General features: G+C 38.9%; 1 protein-coding gene across 1 annotated transcript in view; it reads left to right on the top strand.

The window, feature by feature from the left end:
• Positions 1–16510, top strand: part of ERC1 (ELKS/RAB6-interacting/CAST family member 1) — a 443495-nt gene that overhangs the window by 345641 nt on the left and 81344 nt on the right. The window contains exon 16 of the mRNA XM_081083645.1: positions 13417–13561. Coding sequence (XP_080939771.1) covers positions 13417–13561 — 145 coding nt within the window. The remainder of the gene's footprint in view (positions 1–13416; positions 13562–16510) is intronic.

Genomic DNA, 16510 nt, shown 5'->3' with positions numbered 1-16510 from the left:
TGCCTGCAGGCGGCTGGAGGAGTGAAGCAGCCTGAGGAGGGAATCCCAGGTTCTGGGTGCCGGAGGGAAGCCGGTGCTGGCAGCTGGGGGAACAAAGGCCTACTCTTGCATGAATTTTCATGCTTTGGGCCTCTAGTGTTTTCATATGTCTGTTGGCCTTCTGTATGTCCACTTTCAAAAAGTGCCTATTTAGGTCCTTTGCCCATTTTTTGATTGGATTGTTTATCTTCCTTTTGTTAAGTTGTATGAGTTCCATGTAAATTTTGGAGATTAGACCCTTATCGGATATAACATTGGCAAATATGTTCTCCCATGCAGTGGGCTTTCTTATTGTTTGTTGATGGTTTCTTTTGCTGTGCAGAAGCTTTTTATTTTCATGAAGTCCCATTTGTTGATTTTCTCCTTGGTCTCCATTGCCCTAGGAGCTGGATTGGTAAAGATATTGCTACGACGTATGTCTGCTGTTTTGCTGCCTATGGATTCTTCTAAGATATTTATGGTTTCCCATCTTATGTTTAAGTCCTTTATCTGTTTTGAGTTTATTTTTGTGTATGGTGTAAGTTGGTGGTCTAGTTTCATTTTTTGCATGTATCTCTTCAATTTTCCCAACACCATTTATTGAAGAGACTCTCGTGACTCCATTGTATGCTCTTGCCTCCTTTGTCAAATTGAGCATAATAGCTTGGGTCAGTTTCTCGGTTCTCTCTTCTGTTCCATTGGTCTATATGTCTGTCCTTGTGCCAGTACCAGCAATTTTGAGAACAGTGGCTTTGTAATATAACTTGGTATCTACTATTGTGATTCTCCAACTATGGTCTTCTTTCTCAGGATTGCTATGGTTATTCGGGGTCTTTTTTTATTCCAGATAAATTTTTGGAGAGTTCATTCTAGTTCTGTGAAATATGCCATTGGTATCTTAATGGGGATTGCATTGACTCTATAGATTGCTTTGGATAGTATGGACATTTTAATGATGTTGATTCTACCAATCCATGAACACGGTTGTATTCTTCCATTTGTTTATGCCTTCGTGTATCTCTTTTTTTCAATGTGCGGTAGTTTTCCAAGTACAGGTCTTTTACCTCCTTAGTTAACTTTATTCCTATGTATCTTAATTTTTTTGGTGCAATGGTAAATAGGATTTTTTTTTTATTTCTCTTTCTGTGAGTTCATTATTGATGTATAAAAACTCCATTGATTTCTGGGTGTTAATTTTGTATCCTGCTACATTTCCAAATTCATTTATTAAGTCCAGTAGTTTTTTGATGGAGTCTTTGGGGTTTTATATGTACAGTATCATGTCATCTGCGAATAATTACAGTTTTACTTCTTCTTTTCCAATTTGGATGCCTTTTCTTTTTTTCTGATCGCTATGGATAACACTTCCAGTATTATGTTGAACAGGAGTGGTGAGAGTATGCGTCCCTGTCTTGTTCCTATTCTTAGGGGAAATGTTTTAGTTTTTGCCCATTGAATATGATGTTGGCTTTAGGTTTGTCATATATGGCCTTTATCATGTTGAGATATGCTCCCTCTAGTCCCACTTTGCTGAGAGTTTTTATCAAAAATGGGGGTTGGATTTTCTCAAATGCTTTTTCTATGTCTATTGATATGATCATGTAATTTTTGTCTTTCAGTTTGTTTATGTGATGTATCACATTTATTGATTTGCAAATACTGTACCAGCCTTGCATCCCTGGAATAAATCCCACTTGATCATGGTGTATGATCTTTTTAATATATTGCTGGATGCAATTTGCTAGAATTTTGTTGAGGATATTAGCATCTATGTTCATCAGGAAAATTGGCCTGTAATTCTCTTTCTTTGTAGTGTCTTTATCTGGTTTCGGAATTAGGATAATGTTGGCCTCATAAAAGGAGTTTGGGAGTGTTTCTTCCTCTTGGATTTTCTGAAATAGTTTAAGGAGTATAGGTGTTAGTTCTTCTTTAATTATTTGGTAAAACTCCCCTGTGGAGCTGTCTGGACCTGGGATTTAGTTTGTTGGGAGATTTTTTATTACTGCATCTATTTCATCAGTTGTTATTGGCCTATTCAGGTTTTCTGATTCTTCCCAATTCCGTTTTGGGAGATTATATTTTTCTAGGAATTTGTCTATTTCATCCACAGTGTCCAGCTTGTTGGCATATATTTTTTCACAGTATTTTCTTTCAATCCTTTGTATTTCTGTGGTGTCTGTGGTTACTTCTCCACTTTCTTTTCTGATTTTATTTATTTGGGTCCTCTCTTTTTTTTCTTGATGAGTTTGGCTAATGGTTTATAAATTTTCTTTATCTTTTCAAAGAACCAATTCTTGTGTTTCATTATTATTATTTTTTTTTTTAGTCAATATGTCATTTATTTCTGCTCTAATCTTTATCATTTCCTTCCTTCTACTTACTCTGGGCTATTCTTGTTGTTCTCTTTCTAGTTCTTTAAGTTGTAGGGTTAAATAGTTTATTGCTGATTTTTCTTGTTTTTTGAGGTATGCCTGTAATTCTTTGAATTTCTCTCTCAGGACTGCTTTCACTATGTCCCAGAGATTTTGCGTGGTTGTGTGTTCCTTATCATTTGTTTCCAGGAACATTTTATTTCTTTCTTGATCTCATTGCTAACCCATTCATCTACACTAATAAAAGAGAAAGATGCAAATTGACCATACCTTCCTGACACCCACCAGCCAATCAGGAGTGAGTATGCAAATTAACCCAACAAAGATGGTGGGTTAATTTGCGTATGCAGGCACCGAGCGGCTAGGGGCAAGGCGGGACACAGGCGTTCCATGCTGCCCCAGCCGCTCCAGGCCTCTGGGCAGCGTGGGAAGGCGGAAAGGCAGCTCCAGGCCAAAGCGAAAGTGGTGCCAGCAGCCAGGGGAAAGAAGGCCCTTTTTTGCATGAATCTTCGTGCATCGAGCCTCTAATTGTTTAATAAAATGCTATTTAGCCTTCATGTGTTTGGATGTTTTGGGGTGTTTTTATTTTAGTTGATTTCTAATTTCATTCCACTGTGATCTCAGAAGATGATATGATATGATTTCAGCCTTCTTGTACTTGTAGAGATTTGTTGTGTGTCCTAACCTATGGTCTCTTTGTGAATTATCCACATGCACTTGAGAATAATGTATATTCTACAGCTTTGGGGTGAAATATTATATAAATGTCAATTAAATCCATCTAATCCAGTGTGTCCTTTAGAGTCTCTGTTTCATTGTTAATTTTTTGTCTGGAAGATCTATCCAGTGAAGTCAGAGGGGTGTTAAAGTCCCCTACTATGACTGTATTGTTGTCGATCTCTCCATTAAAGTCCTCTAAAAGTTTTTTATATAGCCCTGACCGGTTTGGCTCAGTGGATAGAGCGTCAGCCTGCAGACTGAAGGGTCCCAGGTTCGATTCCAGTCAAAGGCATGTACCTTGGTTGCGGGCACATCCCCAGTGGGAGGTGTGCAGGAGGCAGCTGATCGATGTTTCTCTCTCATTGATGTTTCTAACTCTCTATCCCTCTCCCTTCCTCTCTGTAAAAAATCAATAAAATATATTTAAAAAAATAAAAATAAAAGTTTTTCATATATTTAAGTGCTCCTATGTTGGGTGCATATATGTTAACCAGGGTTATATACTCTTGTTGGATCAATCCCTTTAATATTATGTAGTGTCTTTTGTTGTCTCTTGTGATGATCTTCATTTTAAAGTCTTATTTTGTCAGATGTGAGTATTGCTACTCCAGCTTTTTTTCTTTTCCATTTGCATGGAAAATTTTTTCCCATCCCTTCATTCTCATGCTGCATGTGTCTTTTGTTTTGAAGTGGGTCTCCTATGGACAGCATATATTTGGGTCATGATTTTTTATCCAATCAGCTATCCTACCCCTTTTGATTGGAACATTTAATTCATTTACATTTAGGGTTATTATTGAGTAGAGGCCCAGTGCACGAAATTTGTACCCTGGCGGGGGGGGGGGGGGTGTCCCTCGGCCCAGCCTGCACCCTCTCCAATCTGGGACCCCTCAAGGGATGTCCGACTGCCGGTTACCTACAATCGGACATCCCTCTCACAATCCGGATTTCTAGCTCCCAACCACTCGCCTGTCTGCCTGCCTGATTGCCCCTAACCCTTTCTTCCTGCCAGACTGATCACCCCCAACCATTCCCCGGCCAGCCTGATCGACACCTAAATGCTCCCCTGCCATCCCCATCACCCCCAACTGCCCTCCCCTGCCGGCCTAATCGCCTCCAACTGCCCTCCCCTGCCGGCCCAATCGCCCCCACCTGCCCTCCCCTGCCGGCCCAGTCACCCCCACCTGCCCTCCCCTGCAGGCCTGGTCGCCCTCAACTGTCCTTTCCTGCCAGCCCAGTCGCCCCTAACTGCCCTCCTATGCCAGCCCGGTCACCCTAACTGCCCTCACCTGCTGGCCTTGTTGCCCCTAACTGTCCTCACCTACTGGCCTTGTTGTCCCTAACTGCCCTCCCCTGCAGACCTGGTCAACCCCAACTGCCCTCCCCTGCAGGCCTGGTTGCCCCCAACTGCCCTTCCCTGCTGGCTTGATTGCCCACAACTGCCCTCCTTTGCCAGCCATCTTGTGGCTGTGGGCAAGGCCATCTTTGAGGTCATGGCAGTCAATTAACATATTCCCTCCTTATTTGCTGTGGGTGCCGCCATCTTTGCAACTGCATGAGGGTCAGTTAGCATATTCCCTCTTTATTAGATAGGATAGGTACTTATTTATTATCATTTTAATTCTATATGGCTAGGTTTCTCTCTCTGTTTCTTCTTCTCATTATAGCAGTCCCTTTAGCACTTATTGTGATGCTGGCTTGGTGGTGGTGTACTCCTTTAGCCTTTTTTTTGTCTGGGAAGCTCTTTATTTGACTGTCTATTTTGAATGATGGCCTTGCTGGATATAGTAATTTTGGTCCCAGATCCTTGTTTTCTATTACCTTGAGTACTTCATGCCATTCCCTTCTGGCCTATAGAGTTTATGATAGGAAATCAAGTCTCAGCCTTATGGGAACTCCTTTGTAGGTAAGTTTTCTTTTCTCTTGCTGCCTTTAAGATTCTCTCTTTGTCTTTAATTTTTGGCTTTTTAATTATGATGTGTCTGAGCATGGGCCTGTTTGGGTTCTTCTTGCTTGGGGTTCTCTGTGCCTTCTGAACTTGTGTGAATTTTTCTTTTACCAGGTTAGGAAAGTTTTCTGCCATTATTTCTTCAAACACATTTTCTATTCCTTTCTCCCTTTCTGCCTCTTCTGGCACACCTGCTATTCTAATATTGTTACATTTCACATTGTCCCACAGCTCCCTTATGCTGTCCTCCTGTTTTTAAATTGTTTTTTCTTTTTGGTTCTCTGATTGAGTGATATTTTCAACTCTGTCTTCTAATTCACTGATTCAATCATCAACTTCCCCCAGTCTGCTGTGTATTCCTTCCAATGTGTTCTTTATTTGTGTTATGTCATTCTTTATGTCAGGCTGTTCTTTTTTTTTTTTTAAATATATTTTATTGATTTTTTACAGAGAGGAAGGGAGAGAGAGAGTTAGAAACATCGATGAGAGAGAAACATCGATCAGCTGCCTCCTGCACATCTCCTACTGGGGATGTGCCCGCAACCCTGGTACATGCCCTTGACTGGAATCGAACCTGGGACTTTTCAGTCCACAGGCTGACACTCTATCCACTGAGCCAAACTGGTTTCAGCAGGCTGTTCTTTTTTCATAGTTACTATATCTTTTTTCATGCTGTTGAGCATCTTTACCATCATTACTCTGAAGTCTGATTCAGGTAAATTTTTATCTCTGCTTCATTTATCTCTTCTTCTGGAGAATTCTCTAGTTATTTCATTTAGGGGTTGTTTGTCTCCTCATTTTGGTTGTCTCTTTGAATTTACAACTATGAATTAGGTAGTCCTCTACACCTCTCAATCTCTAGTGCAGAACTTTGTTAAAGGCTGTTAGATTAGATCAGGCAAAGACTCAAAGCCTCTGAAGACCACCTCTGTCTATAGACTAATAGGATTCTGACTTGAATTGCCCCCAGACAATCATCCTCACGTGTGGCAAGAGTTTTTTCAGCACGGTGGGGCAATTGCTTCTGCCTGGAGGCTAATTGTCATTTTTAATCTCTTCAGTAGCCTCAGGACAAGGTATTTTCCAATAGGGTGTGCAGACTGTCTTCTCCCCAGGCAAGGCAAATGTGTATGTGGGAAAGATGTTCTCTGCTGTGTGAGCAAATGACTCAGCCCAGGAAACTTGGGTGTCTACCTTCTGAGCTCTATCCCCCAAGAACCCAGTCCTGTCTTTTGCTCTCATAGCTCCAGTCCATTTCCCCCTCCCTCTGCTGGAGCACAAGGTGGGTGGCTCCACAGGGAATTTTGTGTGTTGGCCCTTTAAGAGGGTGCCTGTCACTCCCTGGCAGACAGCACCCTGCTGCTTTTCACAGCCAAATGTTATGTGGGTACCCTTCTCAGTTTTGGTGCTCTCTGCTGGAGGCCCCAGCTTGGGAATTTGATCCAAGTGTTCTCAGTGGCAACCCCCCACAACTGAGATATCTCTCCAGGACTTTAGTTGCTGTCTAACGGGTGCCCGGCCAGCCCTTTCACTCCTCTGCCCCTCCTATCATTCTCTATGTGGTCTCAGCTTTCAGTCTTCGGGTATCAGGGTTCTCTCCTATTAGTTTTCCACTGATTATTCAGGAAGTTTTTCTGTATTTTAGCTATAATACCAATTTGCTTCTGGGACTATGTCCCAGGAACATCCACTTATCTGCCACCATTTTTAATCTCCTTGGCTGGATAGTTTTAAGATGGGTCTTGCAAGTGGGAAATTAGTTTCTGGTGAGACCCTCCCTGGCTTTCTGGCAGTCACCTTCCTGCTGTATCCTCGAACAACAGGGAGCCAAAAGAAATTTCTAAAGGCCTAAGCCATGAACATAATATAGTTGGGGTAGCAGACTCTGCACCTGTAGAAGAACTGAAGGGCATTTACAGAGCAAATGCCTGTTTAATATAATCTGATGCATAAAGGGGAAAGCTGAGTGGAGAGAAAGTAGCAGTCAGGCAAGGAGAGAAACATATAGGCATTTCAGGTAGAGAGAGTAGCATAAACTTCAGTGAAAACATGTAACTTGGTTGGTTACACAGGGTCCTTGGTGGACAATGTGGAAGAAATACACTGAACATTATAGGTGGTCAAATATTAGGCCATAGCATTTGATGTTGTACAAAACCTGATAAAAATGACATTGGAAGAATAGGACAGTATAGAATGATGGGGAAATCAGAGAAGGGGTTTTAAGAATAATATATATATAGGCCCATGATTAAAGTATGGTAGTGTCTGTGACAGTTAACATTCTGAAGATACAAAGCAGTGGGGTCATTAAAACTATTTAGGAAGAATCAACAAAACTTGGAATATTGGTTATGGGGAACGAAGAAAAAATCAAATTATTTAAATGTCAGTCTGTGGACCTAGGAATATACTGATTTAACGTGGAAAGAAACATTTGTTATGATGGACGTTAGACTTTTTTTAGTGTTTACATTTTACATTAAAAATATCTGTAAGTACTATCTAAATAAAGGTGACCTATAGAGGAGATCATAAGATGTATCAGGCATTTCAGTCAGGCTTGCCCACATAGGATCACCTACAGACTGGTTTTCACTGACTTTAATTAAGGTAGTGTATCTGCCACACTCTGAGATCTCTGTAAGGGAATCTGGAGAAAAGAGTAATCAAAAGGATTTCTTTGGAAATGAGTTGAAAGAATGGAGGAGATATCCTGGTAGTTTACAACTCACTCTGGATAGTTAATTGGTTAAGTTACAAGTAAAGGAAGTATTGGAATCAAGGGAGCATCAATAAAAGAATCTTAACAAAAGGCAAGAAACCAAACAAACAAAACAAACTCATAAGTACAGACAACAGAATGGTGGTTACCAAGAGAGAAAAGAGATGAGGAGAGGGCAAAGAGGGTACAAGGGGTCAAATATAAGGTGACAGAAGGGTATTAGGCTTTGGATGGTGAGCACACCGTAGAGTGTATACAGAAGTTGTATTATTAAGTTGTACACCTAAAATTTATGTAATTTATCAACCAATGTTACCTGAATAAATTTAATTTTTTTAAGTATATAGATTTTAGATTTATCTTAAAATTGGAATAAACTATGATTACATGTCTATGACCATAAATAATATTCCTAAAGCTACTGATCTCATTCTTTGATCTGATCTTTCCTGATATTTTCAGGATTATGCAATTTATGAAACATGAAAATACCCAGTTGGAGTAAGAGAGAAAAGTAAAACCGTGGTAACATCCCTTCATTCTTACTTCTTTTGTGTCTTGCATTTCTGTTAAACACATACACATATATAGGAGTCTCTTAAATTGTTAACCATCATTGTTCCAACGTTGATTATATCTCTTATTGGCTAGTGATAGAAAACTAATGTGTTGTTCTCAAGGATTCAAGAATTATCAAAAGGCTATTGAGCTCCATTTGCCTTGGATATTTGCCTCCTGTTATTGAAATTTACTCAGAAGGGGGAAGGGGACAGAGGAGGTGGTCTTACTGTTTTTTGAAGCTCTAATTCCACAGCAGAACACTTTTAGAAACATCTTGATTCTATTAGAAATTGCAGGTCAAAGGGCAGGTTCAACTGTTCTGGTAGTTTAAAGCACCAGGGATGGACTGAATAGACCACTTTCATGACTTAAAGTTGGATTTCTGCTACTGCCTACTCATTTTGCAGTTAATGTGCATGCTAGTCATGCAGTAGGGGGTTTCTAAACACTTTGAAAAGTTCTGTGTCCACATTTTCAATTTTTTTTTTAACTGAGGAAAAAACACTAACAGAACAAGGAGAGTTTGACAGGAGGGGCATTGCAGTTTTTATTTTGCTGTGGGCTTGTGGCATCCATATATTTTATTTGCTTATATTATTCCCTAGGGCCTCATGGGAAATGAACTCAGAATGTGCTCCACTGGCCTGTCTTCCTTTTCTGTGGATAGCCATTACTTGGTAAACCTCTTGAAGTCAATTATTAATCCCCATCAAGGTTCATTTTCTTCAAACTATGTTAGAATTAGAATAGGTGAATTCCAGATCTCAAACAATTAACTTTGATTTAAAATGGAATTATTTCTAGTATTTTTATTTTCTTTTTATAATTTTATCTTTTCATTTTCCTTCAGTGAATGCATGTTAATTTTTTTTCTCCATCTTATTCTCAGTCTCTTTACCTACCACATGGAGGAAATGATTGTATCCACATTATATAGAGTTGTCATTATAAGTAAACAAGTCATTGCCTACAAAGTACTAAACAGGAATAAGCACATAATAAGTATAAAACAAATGGTACATATTTACTTATTTTTACTCTATTATTCAAGGGTAGTTTCGTTTTACACTTTATCAGAAAATTTTTCATGGAAGCAAATTGTATTAAAAGTCCGTAGCTACTAAAATAAGATGCTTTTGCAATTTGCTTTTTTTCCACTCTGAATTCCGTTTCCTGTTCTTAACAAAGTTTTTAGTTTAGACACTTTTTTGAGTGCTGTCTTCCAAACAACCACATAATATCAAGTATACCATCTGGTCTTTTTTATCAGATGTATTAGGGAACAATTTTTCTTTTTTTTAAGTACATATATATACACTGAGTGGCCAGAATATTATGACCACCTGAAGTTTGTAGGCAAATTAACTATAATTTCGCGCTGAAGTTGCTAGAGGGCCAGACCATTCATTATAAATAGGGAAGCAGGTTGTTTACCAGGACAGTAGAAGTGATTTTTTTCTGAAGATATGGGTAAACAACACAATTTAACAGCCTTTGAACGTGGGATGATTGTTGACGCTCAGAGCCATGGAGCAAGTATCAGCAAAACAGCCGAAGGCCTGTTCGAACACCTTTGCTGTCTGCAGTTTCCATGATAAAACGTCTTCAATTCGCACAGGAACACAAGGATTGGACAGTTGAGCATTGGAAAAAAGTCATGTGGTCCGATGAATCACGTTTCCAGTTGCATCATGCAGATGGCAGAGTGAGAATTTGGCGGAAACAGCATGAAAGCATGCACCCCACATGCATGAGTACAATCCTTCAAGCTGCTGGGGGCAGTATTATGGTTTGGGGCATGTTTTCCTGGCATGATTTGGGCCCTTTAATTCGTGCGGAACAATGTCTGACTAGCACAACATACCTAAGTATCATTGCTGATCAAGTTCATCCTATCATGTTGATGGCGTATCCCAATGGAGATGGCTTCTTCCAACAAGACAATGCGCCATGCCACGGTGCTGGTATTGTGCAGGAGTGGTTTCAAGAACATGAGGGAGGGACAGGGGGAGGTTGGGGGTTAAAGGGGGGGGATGAGGACACATTTGTAATACCTTAACTAATAAAAATAAAAAATAAAAAAAAAGAACATGAGGGAGACTTTACCTTGCTTAGGTGGCCCCCACAATCACCAGATCTCAATCCAATTGAGCATTTGTGGGACGAAGTTAAAAGAGCCATCAGGCAGCTGGTTCCACAACCATCAAATCTCACAGAACTGGACAATGCTATTCATCAGGCATGGTGTCAGATCCTCACATTACCTTTCAGCATCTCGTGGAGTCAATGCCAAGAAGAATCGCCACAGTATTGAAGGCAAAAGGTGGCCCAACAAAGTACTGATGGGGTGGTCATAATAATCTGGCCACTCAGTGTATATATATATTTAATTGATTTCAGAGAGGAAGAGAGGGGGAGAGAGAGATAGAAACATCAATGATGAGAGAGAAGCATTGATCTGCTGCCTCCTGCACGTCCCCCACTGGGGATTGAGCCCAGGACCCTTCACTCCATAGGCTGATGCTCTATTCACCGAGCCAACCAGCTAGGGCAGGGAACAATTTTTCTTATTCCCTAAAAATTAGATGACTGTTGCTGTTTATTAGCTTTTATATTCTTACCTAACTTTCAATTTTTAAGAGGTTGTTCTCTCCTATAGTGTCCATTTCAAATTTACCAAAATCATGGACAAAACAAACAATACTATCTTCATCCCTTTCCAAGCACTTAAAAAAAAAAATCACCTAAAAGCTAATATACCTATAAAAGTTACTGACATCATACAGCGTTTACATGAGTATAAGTACAATATGTGATCAAAACACTTTATTTTCTTGACTATAAATTGCCTTCTTTAGGCACATTTACATTTAGAAATCGGTGTCAAAAATATACTTTGAATATGTAAAGTAGAGTGGCATGTTCATCTATTAGGGGATTTTTGGAGGCTGAGAGCTATGGGTATGGGAGAGAAAGTTTGATTCTATGTAGTTCATAGTATATTATCAATGCTCAGTAAAAGATAAGTGGACATAATAAAATTTCTATTTGAATTATATATTTGAAAAAAGACTTCAAAGTATATATCTTGTTAATAAGCCATTTCAATGGCTCAGCCTCCAGTGACACATCCTATATTTTAAATTTTACAATCTGAATTGTCACCTGTTATATCATATTACAGTTTGAGAATGTGACATTTTACCCCAGAGATTAACTGTACTACACTAGCTGGCCAAAAATATAATTTATAAAATAATTTGGAACTTAGTCACAAAGCTTCAACAATACAGAATAATTTTACTATTTCATATTATGATGCTTTTCTTAAGCATAGAATGGCACTGAGAGCCCTTCACCTTTGTATCCTGCATTCAGCAAAGTTGCTCATGACTAGATCTAATTGAATAGAATAATCTTTTCTTTCATTCATCTTTTCTTTCCCTGCTGCTAAAAGTATCCAGGGAGGCAGTGCCCTAATTGAGAAAGCACATTTCTCATTTCAGCTTTGTCAGTCTGAGCTCCCCAAAAAAGAACAGATGATAGCAATCAACAGGAAATGGCATTGTGACACAGTCTTGAACTCCTTCACCTTTAAGCTCATTTCACCACTTAACATATTTTTTTCAAGTGGTCAGTGGCTATATTTAGACTATCATTATCCCTTTGGTGTTGACTAAAGCTTCATGGGATAAGCCATCTGCCATATCTCAGAATTATATAGTGTGTGGGGACAGTGGAAAGTTAAATTGAGGTCATTGAGAATCTCCCCTTCCAACAGCAGAGACTAGTTAAACAAATCTTCATTTCCATAATGTAAACTGCTACATTCTCCCTTTGTTAGTACTGCTTGTTCAGAGTTCCCCAGACCTATCCATCCAAAATACAAAATATTCTTGTCAGAATATTGAAAATATAGTCTTCCAGTTTTGACTAAACTAAACCTCTTCCATATGACTGCTATTAAAGCTTAATTATCTTAACAAAGACGGAAGCAAAGTTAAACTTGGGAAATGCATTCTCAGATCAGCATTCCCTTGAGTCAAAAGCTCAGGTCACATAATTCCTGTAAATCAAATCTGTCTTCTTACAGATGACTTACATAAAAGATGAGCTATTGAGGAATGAATTTTAGACACTGAGATTCACCAACTTCATTCTGATTATTTTGTAAATTTCTCATGTTCATCCCCTACTAAATCTCACCTTCTTTTCCTCCGGTATATTAACCAAAAAGTAGCTAAATCACAAGGAATCTGTAAAGCTTAAATTACTGTTTCAAAGTGCACAGATCATTGGCAAATAAAGCCATGACTGAAAACTTACTTGCATTAATGAGATAAAAAGAATTATAGGCATTCAGAATGCCCCAGAAACAGATGACTGATTTTCTAAATCCTATTTTCTAACGTTTCAGTTTTTACTCTATACATAAAAATGCTTTCAGCCCTGTCTAGTGGCTCACTTGGTTGGAGTGTCGTCCTGTATAGCAAACGGTTGCGGGTTCGATTTCAGGTCAGGGCACATACCTAGATTGTGTTCCTCAGTGTCTGTCTGTCTGTCTGTTTCTCTCCCTCTCTCTCTCTCCCTCCCTCCTTCCCTCCCTCTCCCTCCCTCCCTCTCCCTCCCTCTCCCTCTCCCCCTCCACCGCCCCCCCCCTCCTCTCTCTCTCAAAAGTAATGAAAACATATCCTCAGGAGAAGATTTTTTAAAAGTTTTTCAGTTTCAGTAATGTCTTGTTTTGCATGGAAACTACTGAATAGTTATCAAAAATTGACAAGATTATTCTTACTTTTAAAAAAATCTTTAATTTTGTTTACTTTTTGAGTTTAACTGTATCTAGGAACTCTTTATTGAGATGTCAGTATAACAACATGATAAAGACATTTAGGATCAGAAAAATCTAAATGGGATTCCTGGCTGCACCATTTACTTCAAGTGTAAACATGGGCAAGTTACATAAACTCACTAAGCCTTAGTTTCATCACCCATGAAATGGGGGTAGTAATAATAGTAACTTCAAAGAATTGTGAAGATTAAATGGAAGTCTTGGCATTTTCTTTCTTTTTCAGGCAGGAAGCTCTCCTGGCTGCCATTAGTGAAAAAGATGCCAATATAGCTCTTTTGGAACTTTCATCCTCTAAGAAAAAGACCCAAGAGGAAGTGGCAGCACTAAAGAGGGAAAAGGATCGTCTGGTGCAGCAACTCAAGCAGCAGGTAAAATTAAATGCCAGAAGGGGTAGTGGGACCAGCTTTCACACAGTTCTCCACCCATGTCTTTACTGGCTTACATATTAGGCCTTGTTGTCATAGAAGACATCTGTCTTTGTATCTAATTAATTTTCTTATTTTTTTAGGACTTTCATATCTTTTTAAAATTAAATTCATTGGGTGACATTGGTTAATAAAATTATATAGGTTTCAAGTATACAATTCTATGATACATCATCTGTATATTGCCTAATCTTCATAAGCAGGGATTTTCATCTTCACAAATCTCTGGCTATGTCTAGTAAATGCCGAGTAGTTTTGTAAGAGTACTGGTTTAGAAAATATCACAAGTCTTCTATGAGAATGTTTTTTAATTTTGTGCAATGATTGGATGAAATTAGTGTAATTCTGCCCATTTGAAATGGAAAAGGCTTATTTTTATATCCAATTAGAGTCGTACTATAGATGCACTAAATATTGTTACTTAAATGATTTTCAGTTATTCAGGGCTGGGTAGTCTCTAAAGGTAAGAACAAAGTTTTGCCCTTTTCCAACCTAAACGCTCCCCAAATTTAATGATTAATATTTCTGTAAGACCTTTGATCTGTGAAAATAAAAGCTACAAATTTGTCCTTTGGTGATGTTTGCACAACTGTGTAAATATACTTAATGGACAGAACTTATACACTTAAAATGGATAAAATGGTGAATTTTATGTTAATGTATATTTTACCTCAATTTAAAAATTAGAGGAAAAAATTCATCTTTGAAATTAGGGAGAAAGCTGAATTTTTAAATCTGATTCTCCTTCCATATCAGTAACGCTCTTTATTGGCCATTCCTGTATGATTTTCAGTGCCTGCAATCCCATCTTCCATTATCATCAATGCATTCTCAGTCACATTTTCTGTGCCTTTAGGCTGCCCAGATTTGTTCTTCCGCCTGAAGTAATTAGAGAACGAGTTTTTCAAGTGAAGGGATTTCTTCTTCCTATTTTGGGTGATCAGTTATCAATTGATATCATTTTTGGCATAATCCTATGTAATAAAAGGATTATTACATGGGATTAATATCCAAATAGACCAAACGGCAGAACAACCAAACAGCCAATCAAAGCGTAATATGCTAGTGATATGCTAAGGTTACTCAACCACTTGCTATGATGTGCACTGGCCACCAGGGGGCAGATGCTCCAATCAGTAGGTTAGCTTACTGCTGGGGTCCGGCCAATCGGGACTGAGCGAGATGGGCCGAACATTCCCTGGAGACCCCCTTTGGCCCCTCCCTGGCCTGATCGTGTACCAGTGGGGTCCCTCAGCCTGGCCTGCACCCTCTCGCAATCCGGGATCCCTTAGGGGATGTTGGAGAGCCGGTTTCAGCCCAGTCCCGCAAGCCATTCCCTTTGGGAGGGTGTCAGACGTAGGGCTCTTGGCTGGCAAGTGTAAGCCTGCAGCAGGCACAGTGGGGCTGGGATGAGTGGGAGCAGCAGGTGGGAGCTGCAGGCAGTGTTGGACTGTGGGTTTTGGCCTGATCCTTGCAGGCCTGCAAAGGGACCCCACCCGTGCACGAATTTGTGCACCGGGCCTCTAGTATTTAATATTCAACTTAACAAGAATCAGTATTTACACAGTAAGCTGAGAAAATACCAAAAAATGTCCCTTTTCTATAGTATATAGATAGATGACCAGCAGAAACAACCCATTGCTCATTTACAAATGAAAGAAAACTTTTCCAGTGTCCTAAAATAATTTGTCACAAGCAAAGGACATCATCCAATATTTGGATGCCTATTAAGTAAAACAGAAAGAATGTGCTTATTAAAGATAATCTATATAGTAGTTCAAAATTGAAATTTGGTTTATCAAAGCTGATAATATGAATAGAGTGCTGATTGCCATAGGCTAAATGGGGGGGAAAATGGGGAGGTGCTGGTTTAAGGATTCAAAGTTTCAGTTACGTAGATGAAAAAGTTCTGGAGATCTAATGTATAGCATGGTGACTACAGTTAACACTATACTGTATGTATATTTGAAAATGGCTAAGAGAATAGATCTTAAGTGTTCTCACCACACCAAAAAAAAAAGTAACTGTGTTAGGTGATGAAAATGTCAGCTTCATTGTGATAATTATTTCACAAAGTATACTTATATTAAAACACGACAAAAAATAGAAAAAGAAAACACCACATTGTACACGTTAGGTATATACAATTTATATGTGTCACTTACACCTCAATAAAGGCAGGGGAGCTGATAATATGAATTAGAAGGATATTGTTGAGAAAAGACTTTCACTAGTTTGTGAGTATATATATTTAGCAATATCAATTCTCTTAAGTAGTAGGTAGGCCTAAAAATACAGACAAATTATTACATTAATTCATGCTCCCTCCACGCTGAGACACAAAGAAGAATAACAAGTCTAGCAGACTAGAATACTGTATCTCATTCACAGTGGCTTTTGATGACTTGGCTCTCAAGACTATATGGTTTCAATAGATAAGAGTTATGATATTAATTAATCCATGAATTTATAATATTAGAAAGGAGTCACTGAAAAATTCCTAATATCTTACATCCAATTATAGGCTCTGAATATTTTGTAGTGATGTGACCTATATATGGAGAAAGATAAAGTAGTTCTTAGGAGTCTTTCCTAACAGTGTTTTTCTGCCTCCCTTCCATATAAAGTTTCACATACCTGTCCTCTCAAAATGTGTCTGGGAGTATTTTATCTTTTCTCATGACTGAGTAGTATTCCATTGTATTTATGTACCACATCTTATTTGTGACATCATGCTGGGGGAAATAAGCAGACAAAAAAACATCAAGAGCCATGTGATTTCATTCATCTGTGGGATATACAACAGAAAGCAACAAATGATCAAACAAGAAAGCCAAGTAAACAAAAACTCAGAGACATAGACACCAGTATGGTGGTTACTAGAGGAACGGG

This window comes from Myotis nattereri, assembly GCF_964212035.1.
Source record: "Myotis nattereri genome assembly, chromosome: 2".
In the NCBI taxonomy this organism is placed as follows: domain Eukaryota; kingdom Metazoa; phylum Chordata; class Mammalia; order Chiroptera; family Vespertilionidae; genus Myotis; species Myotis nattereri.
The sequence above is the reverse complement of the archived record's forward strand: the minus strand, read 5'-3'. Positions and strand labels throughout refer to the sequence as shown.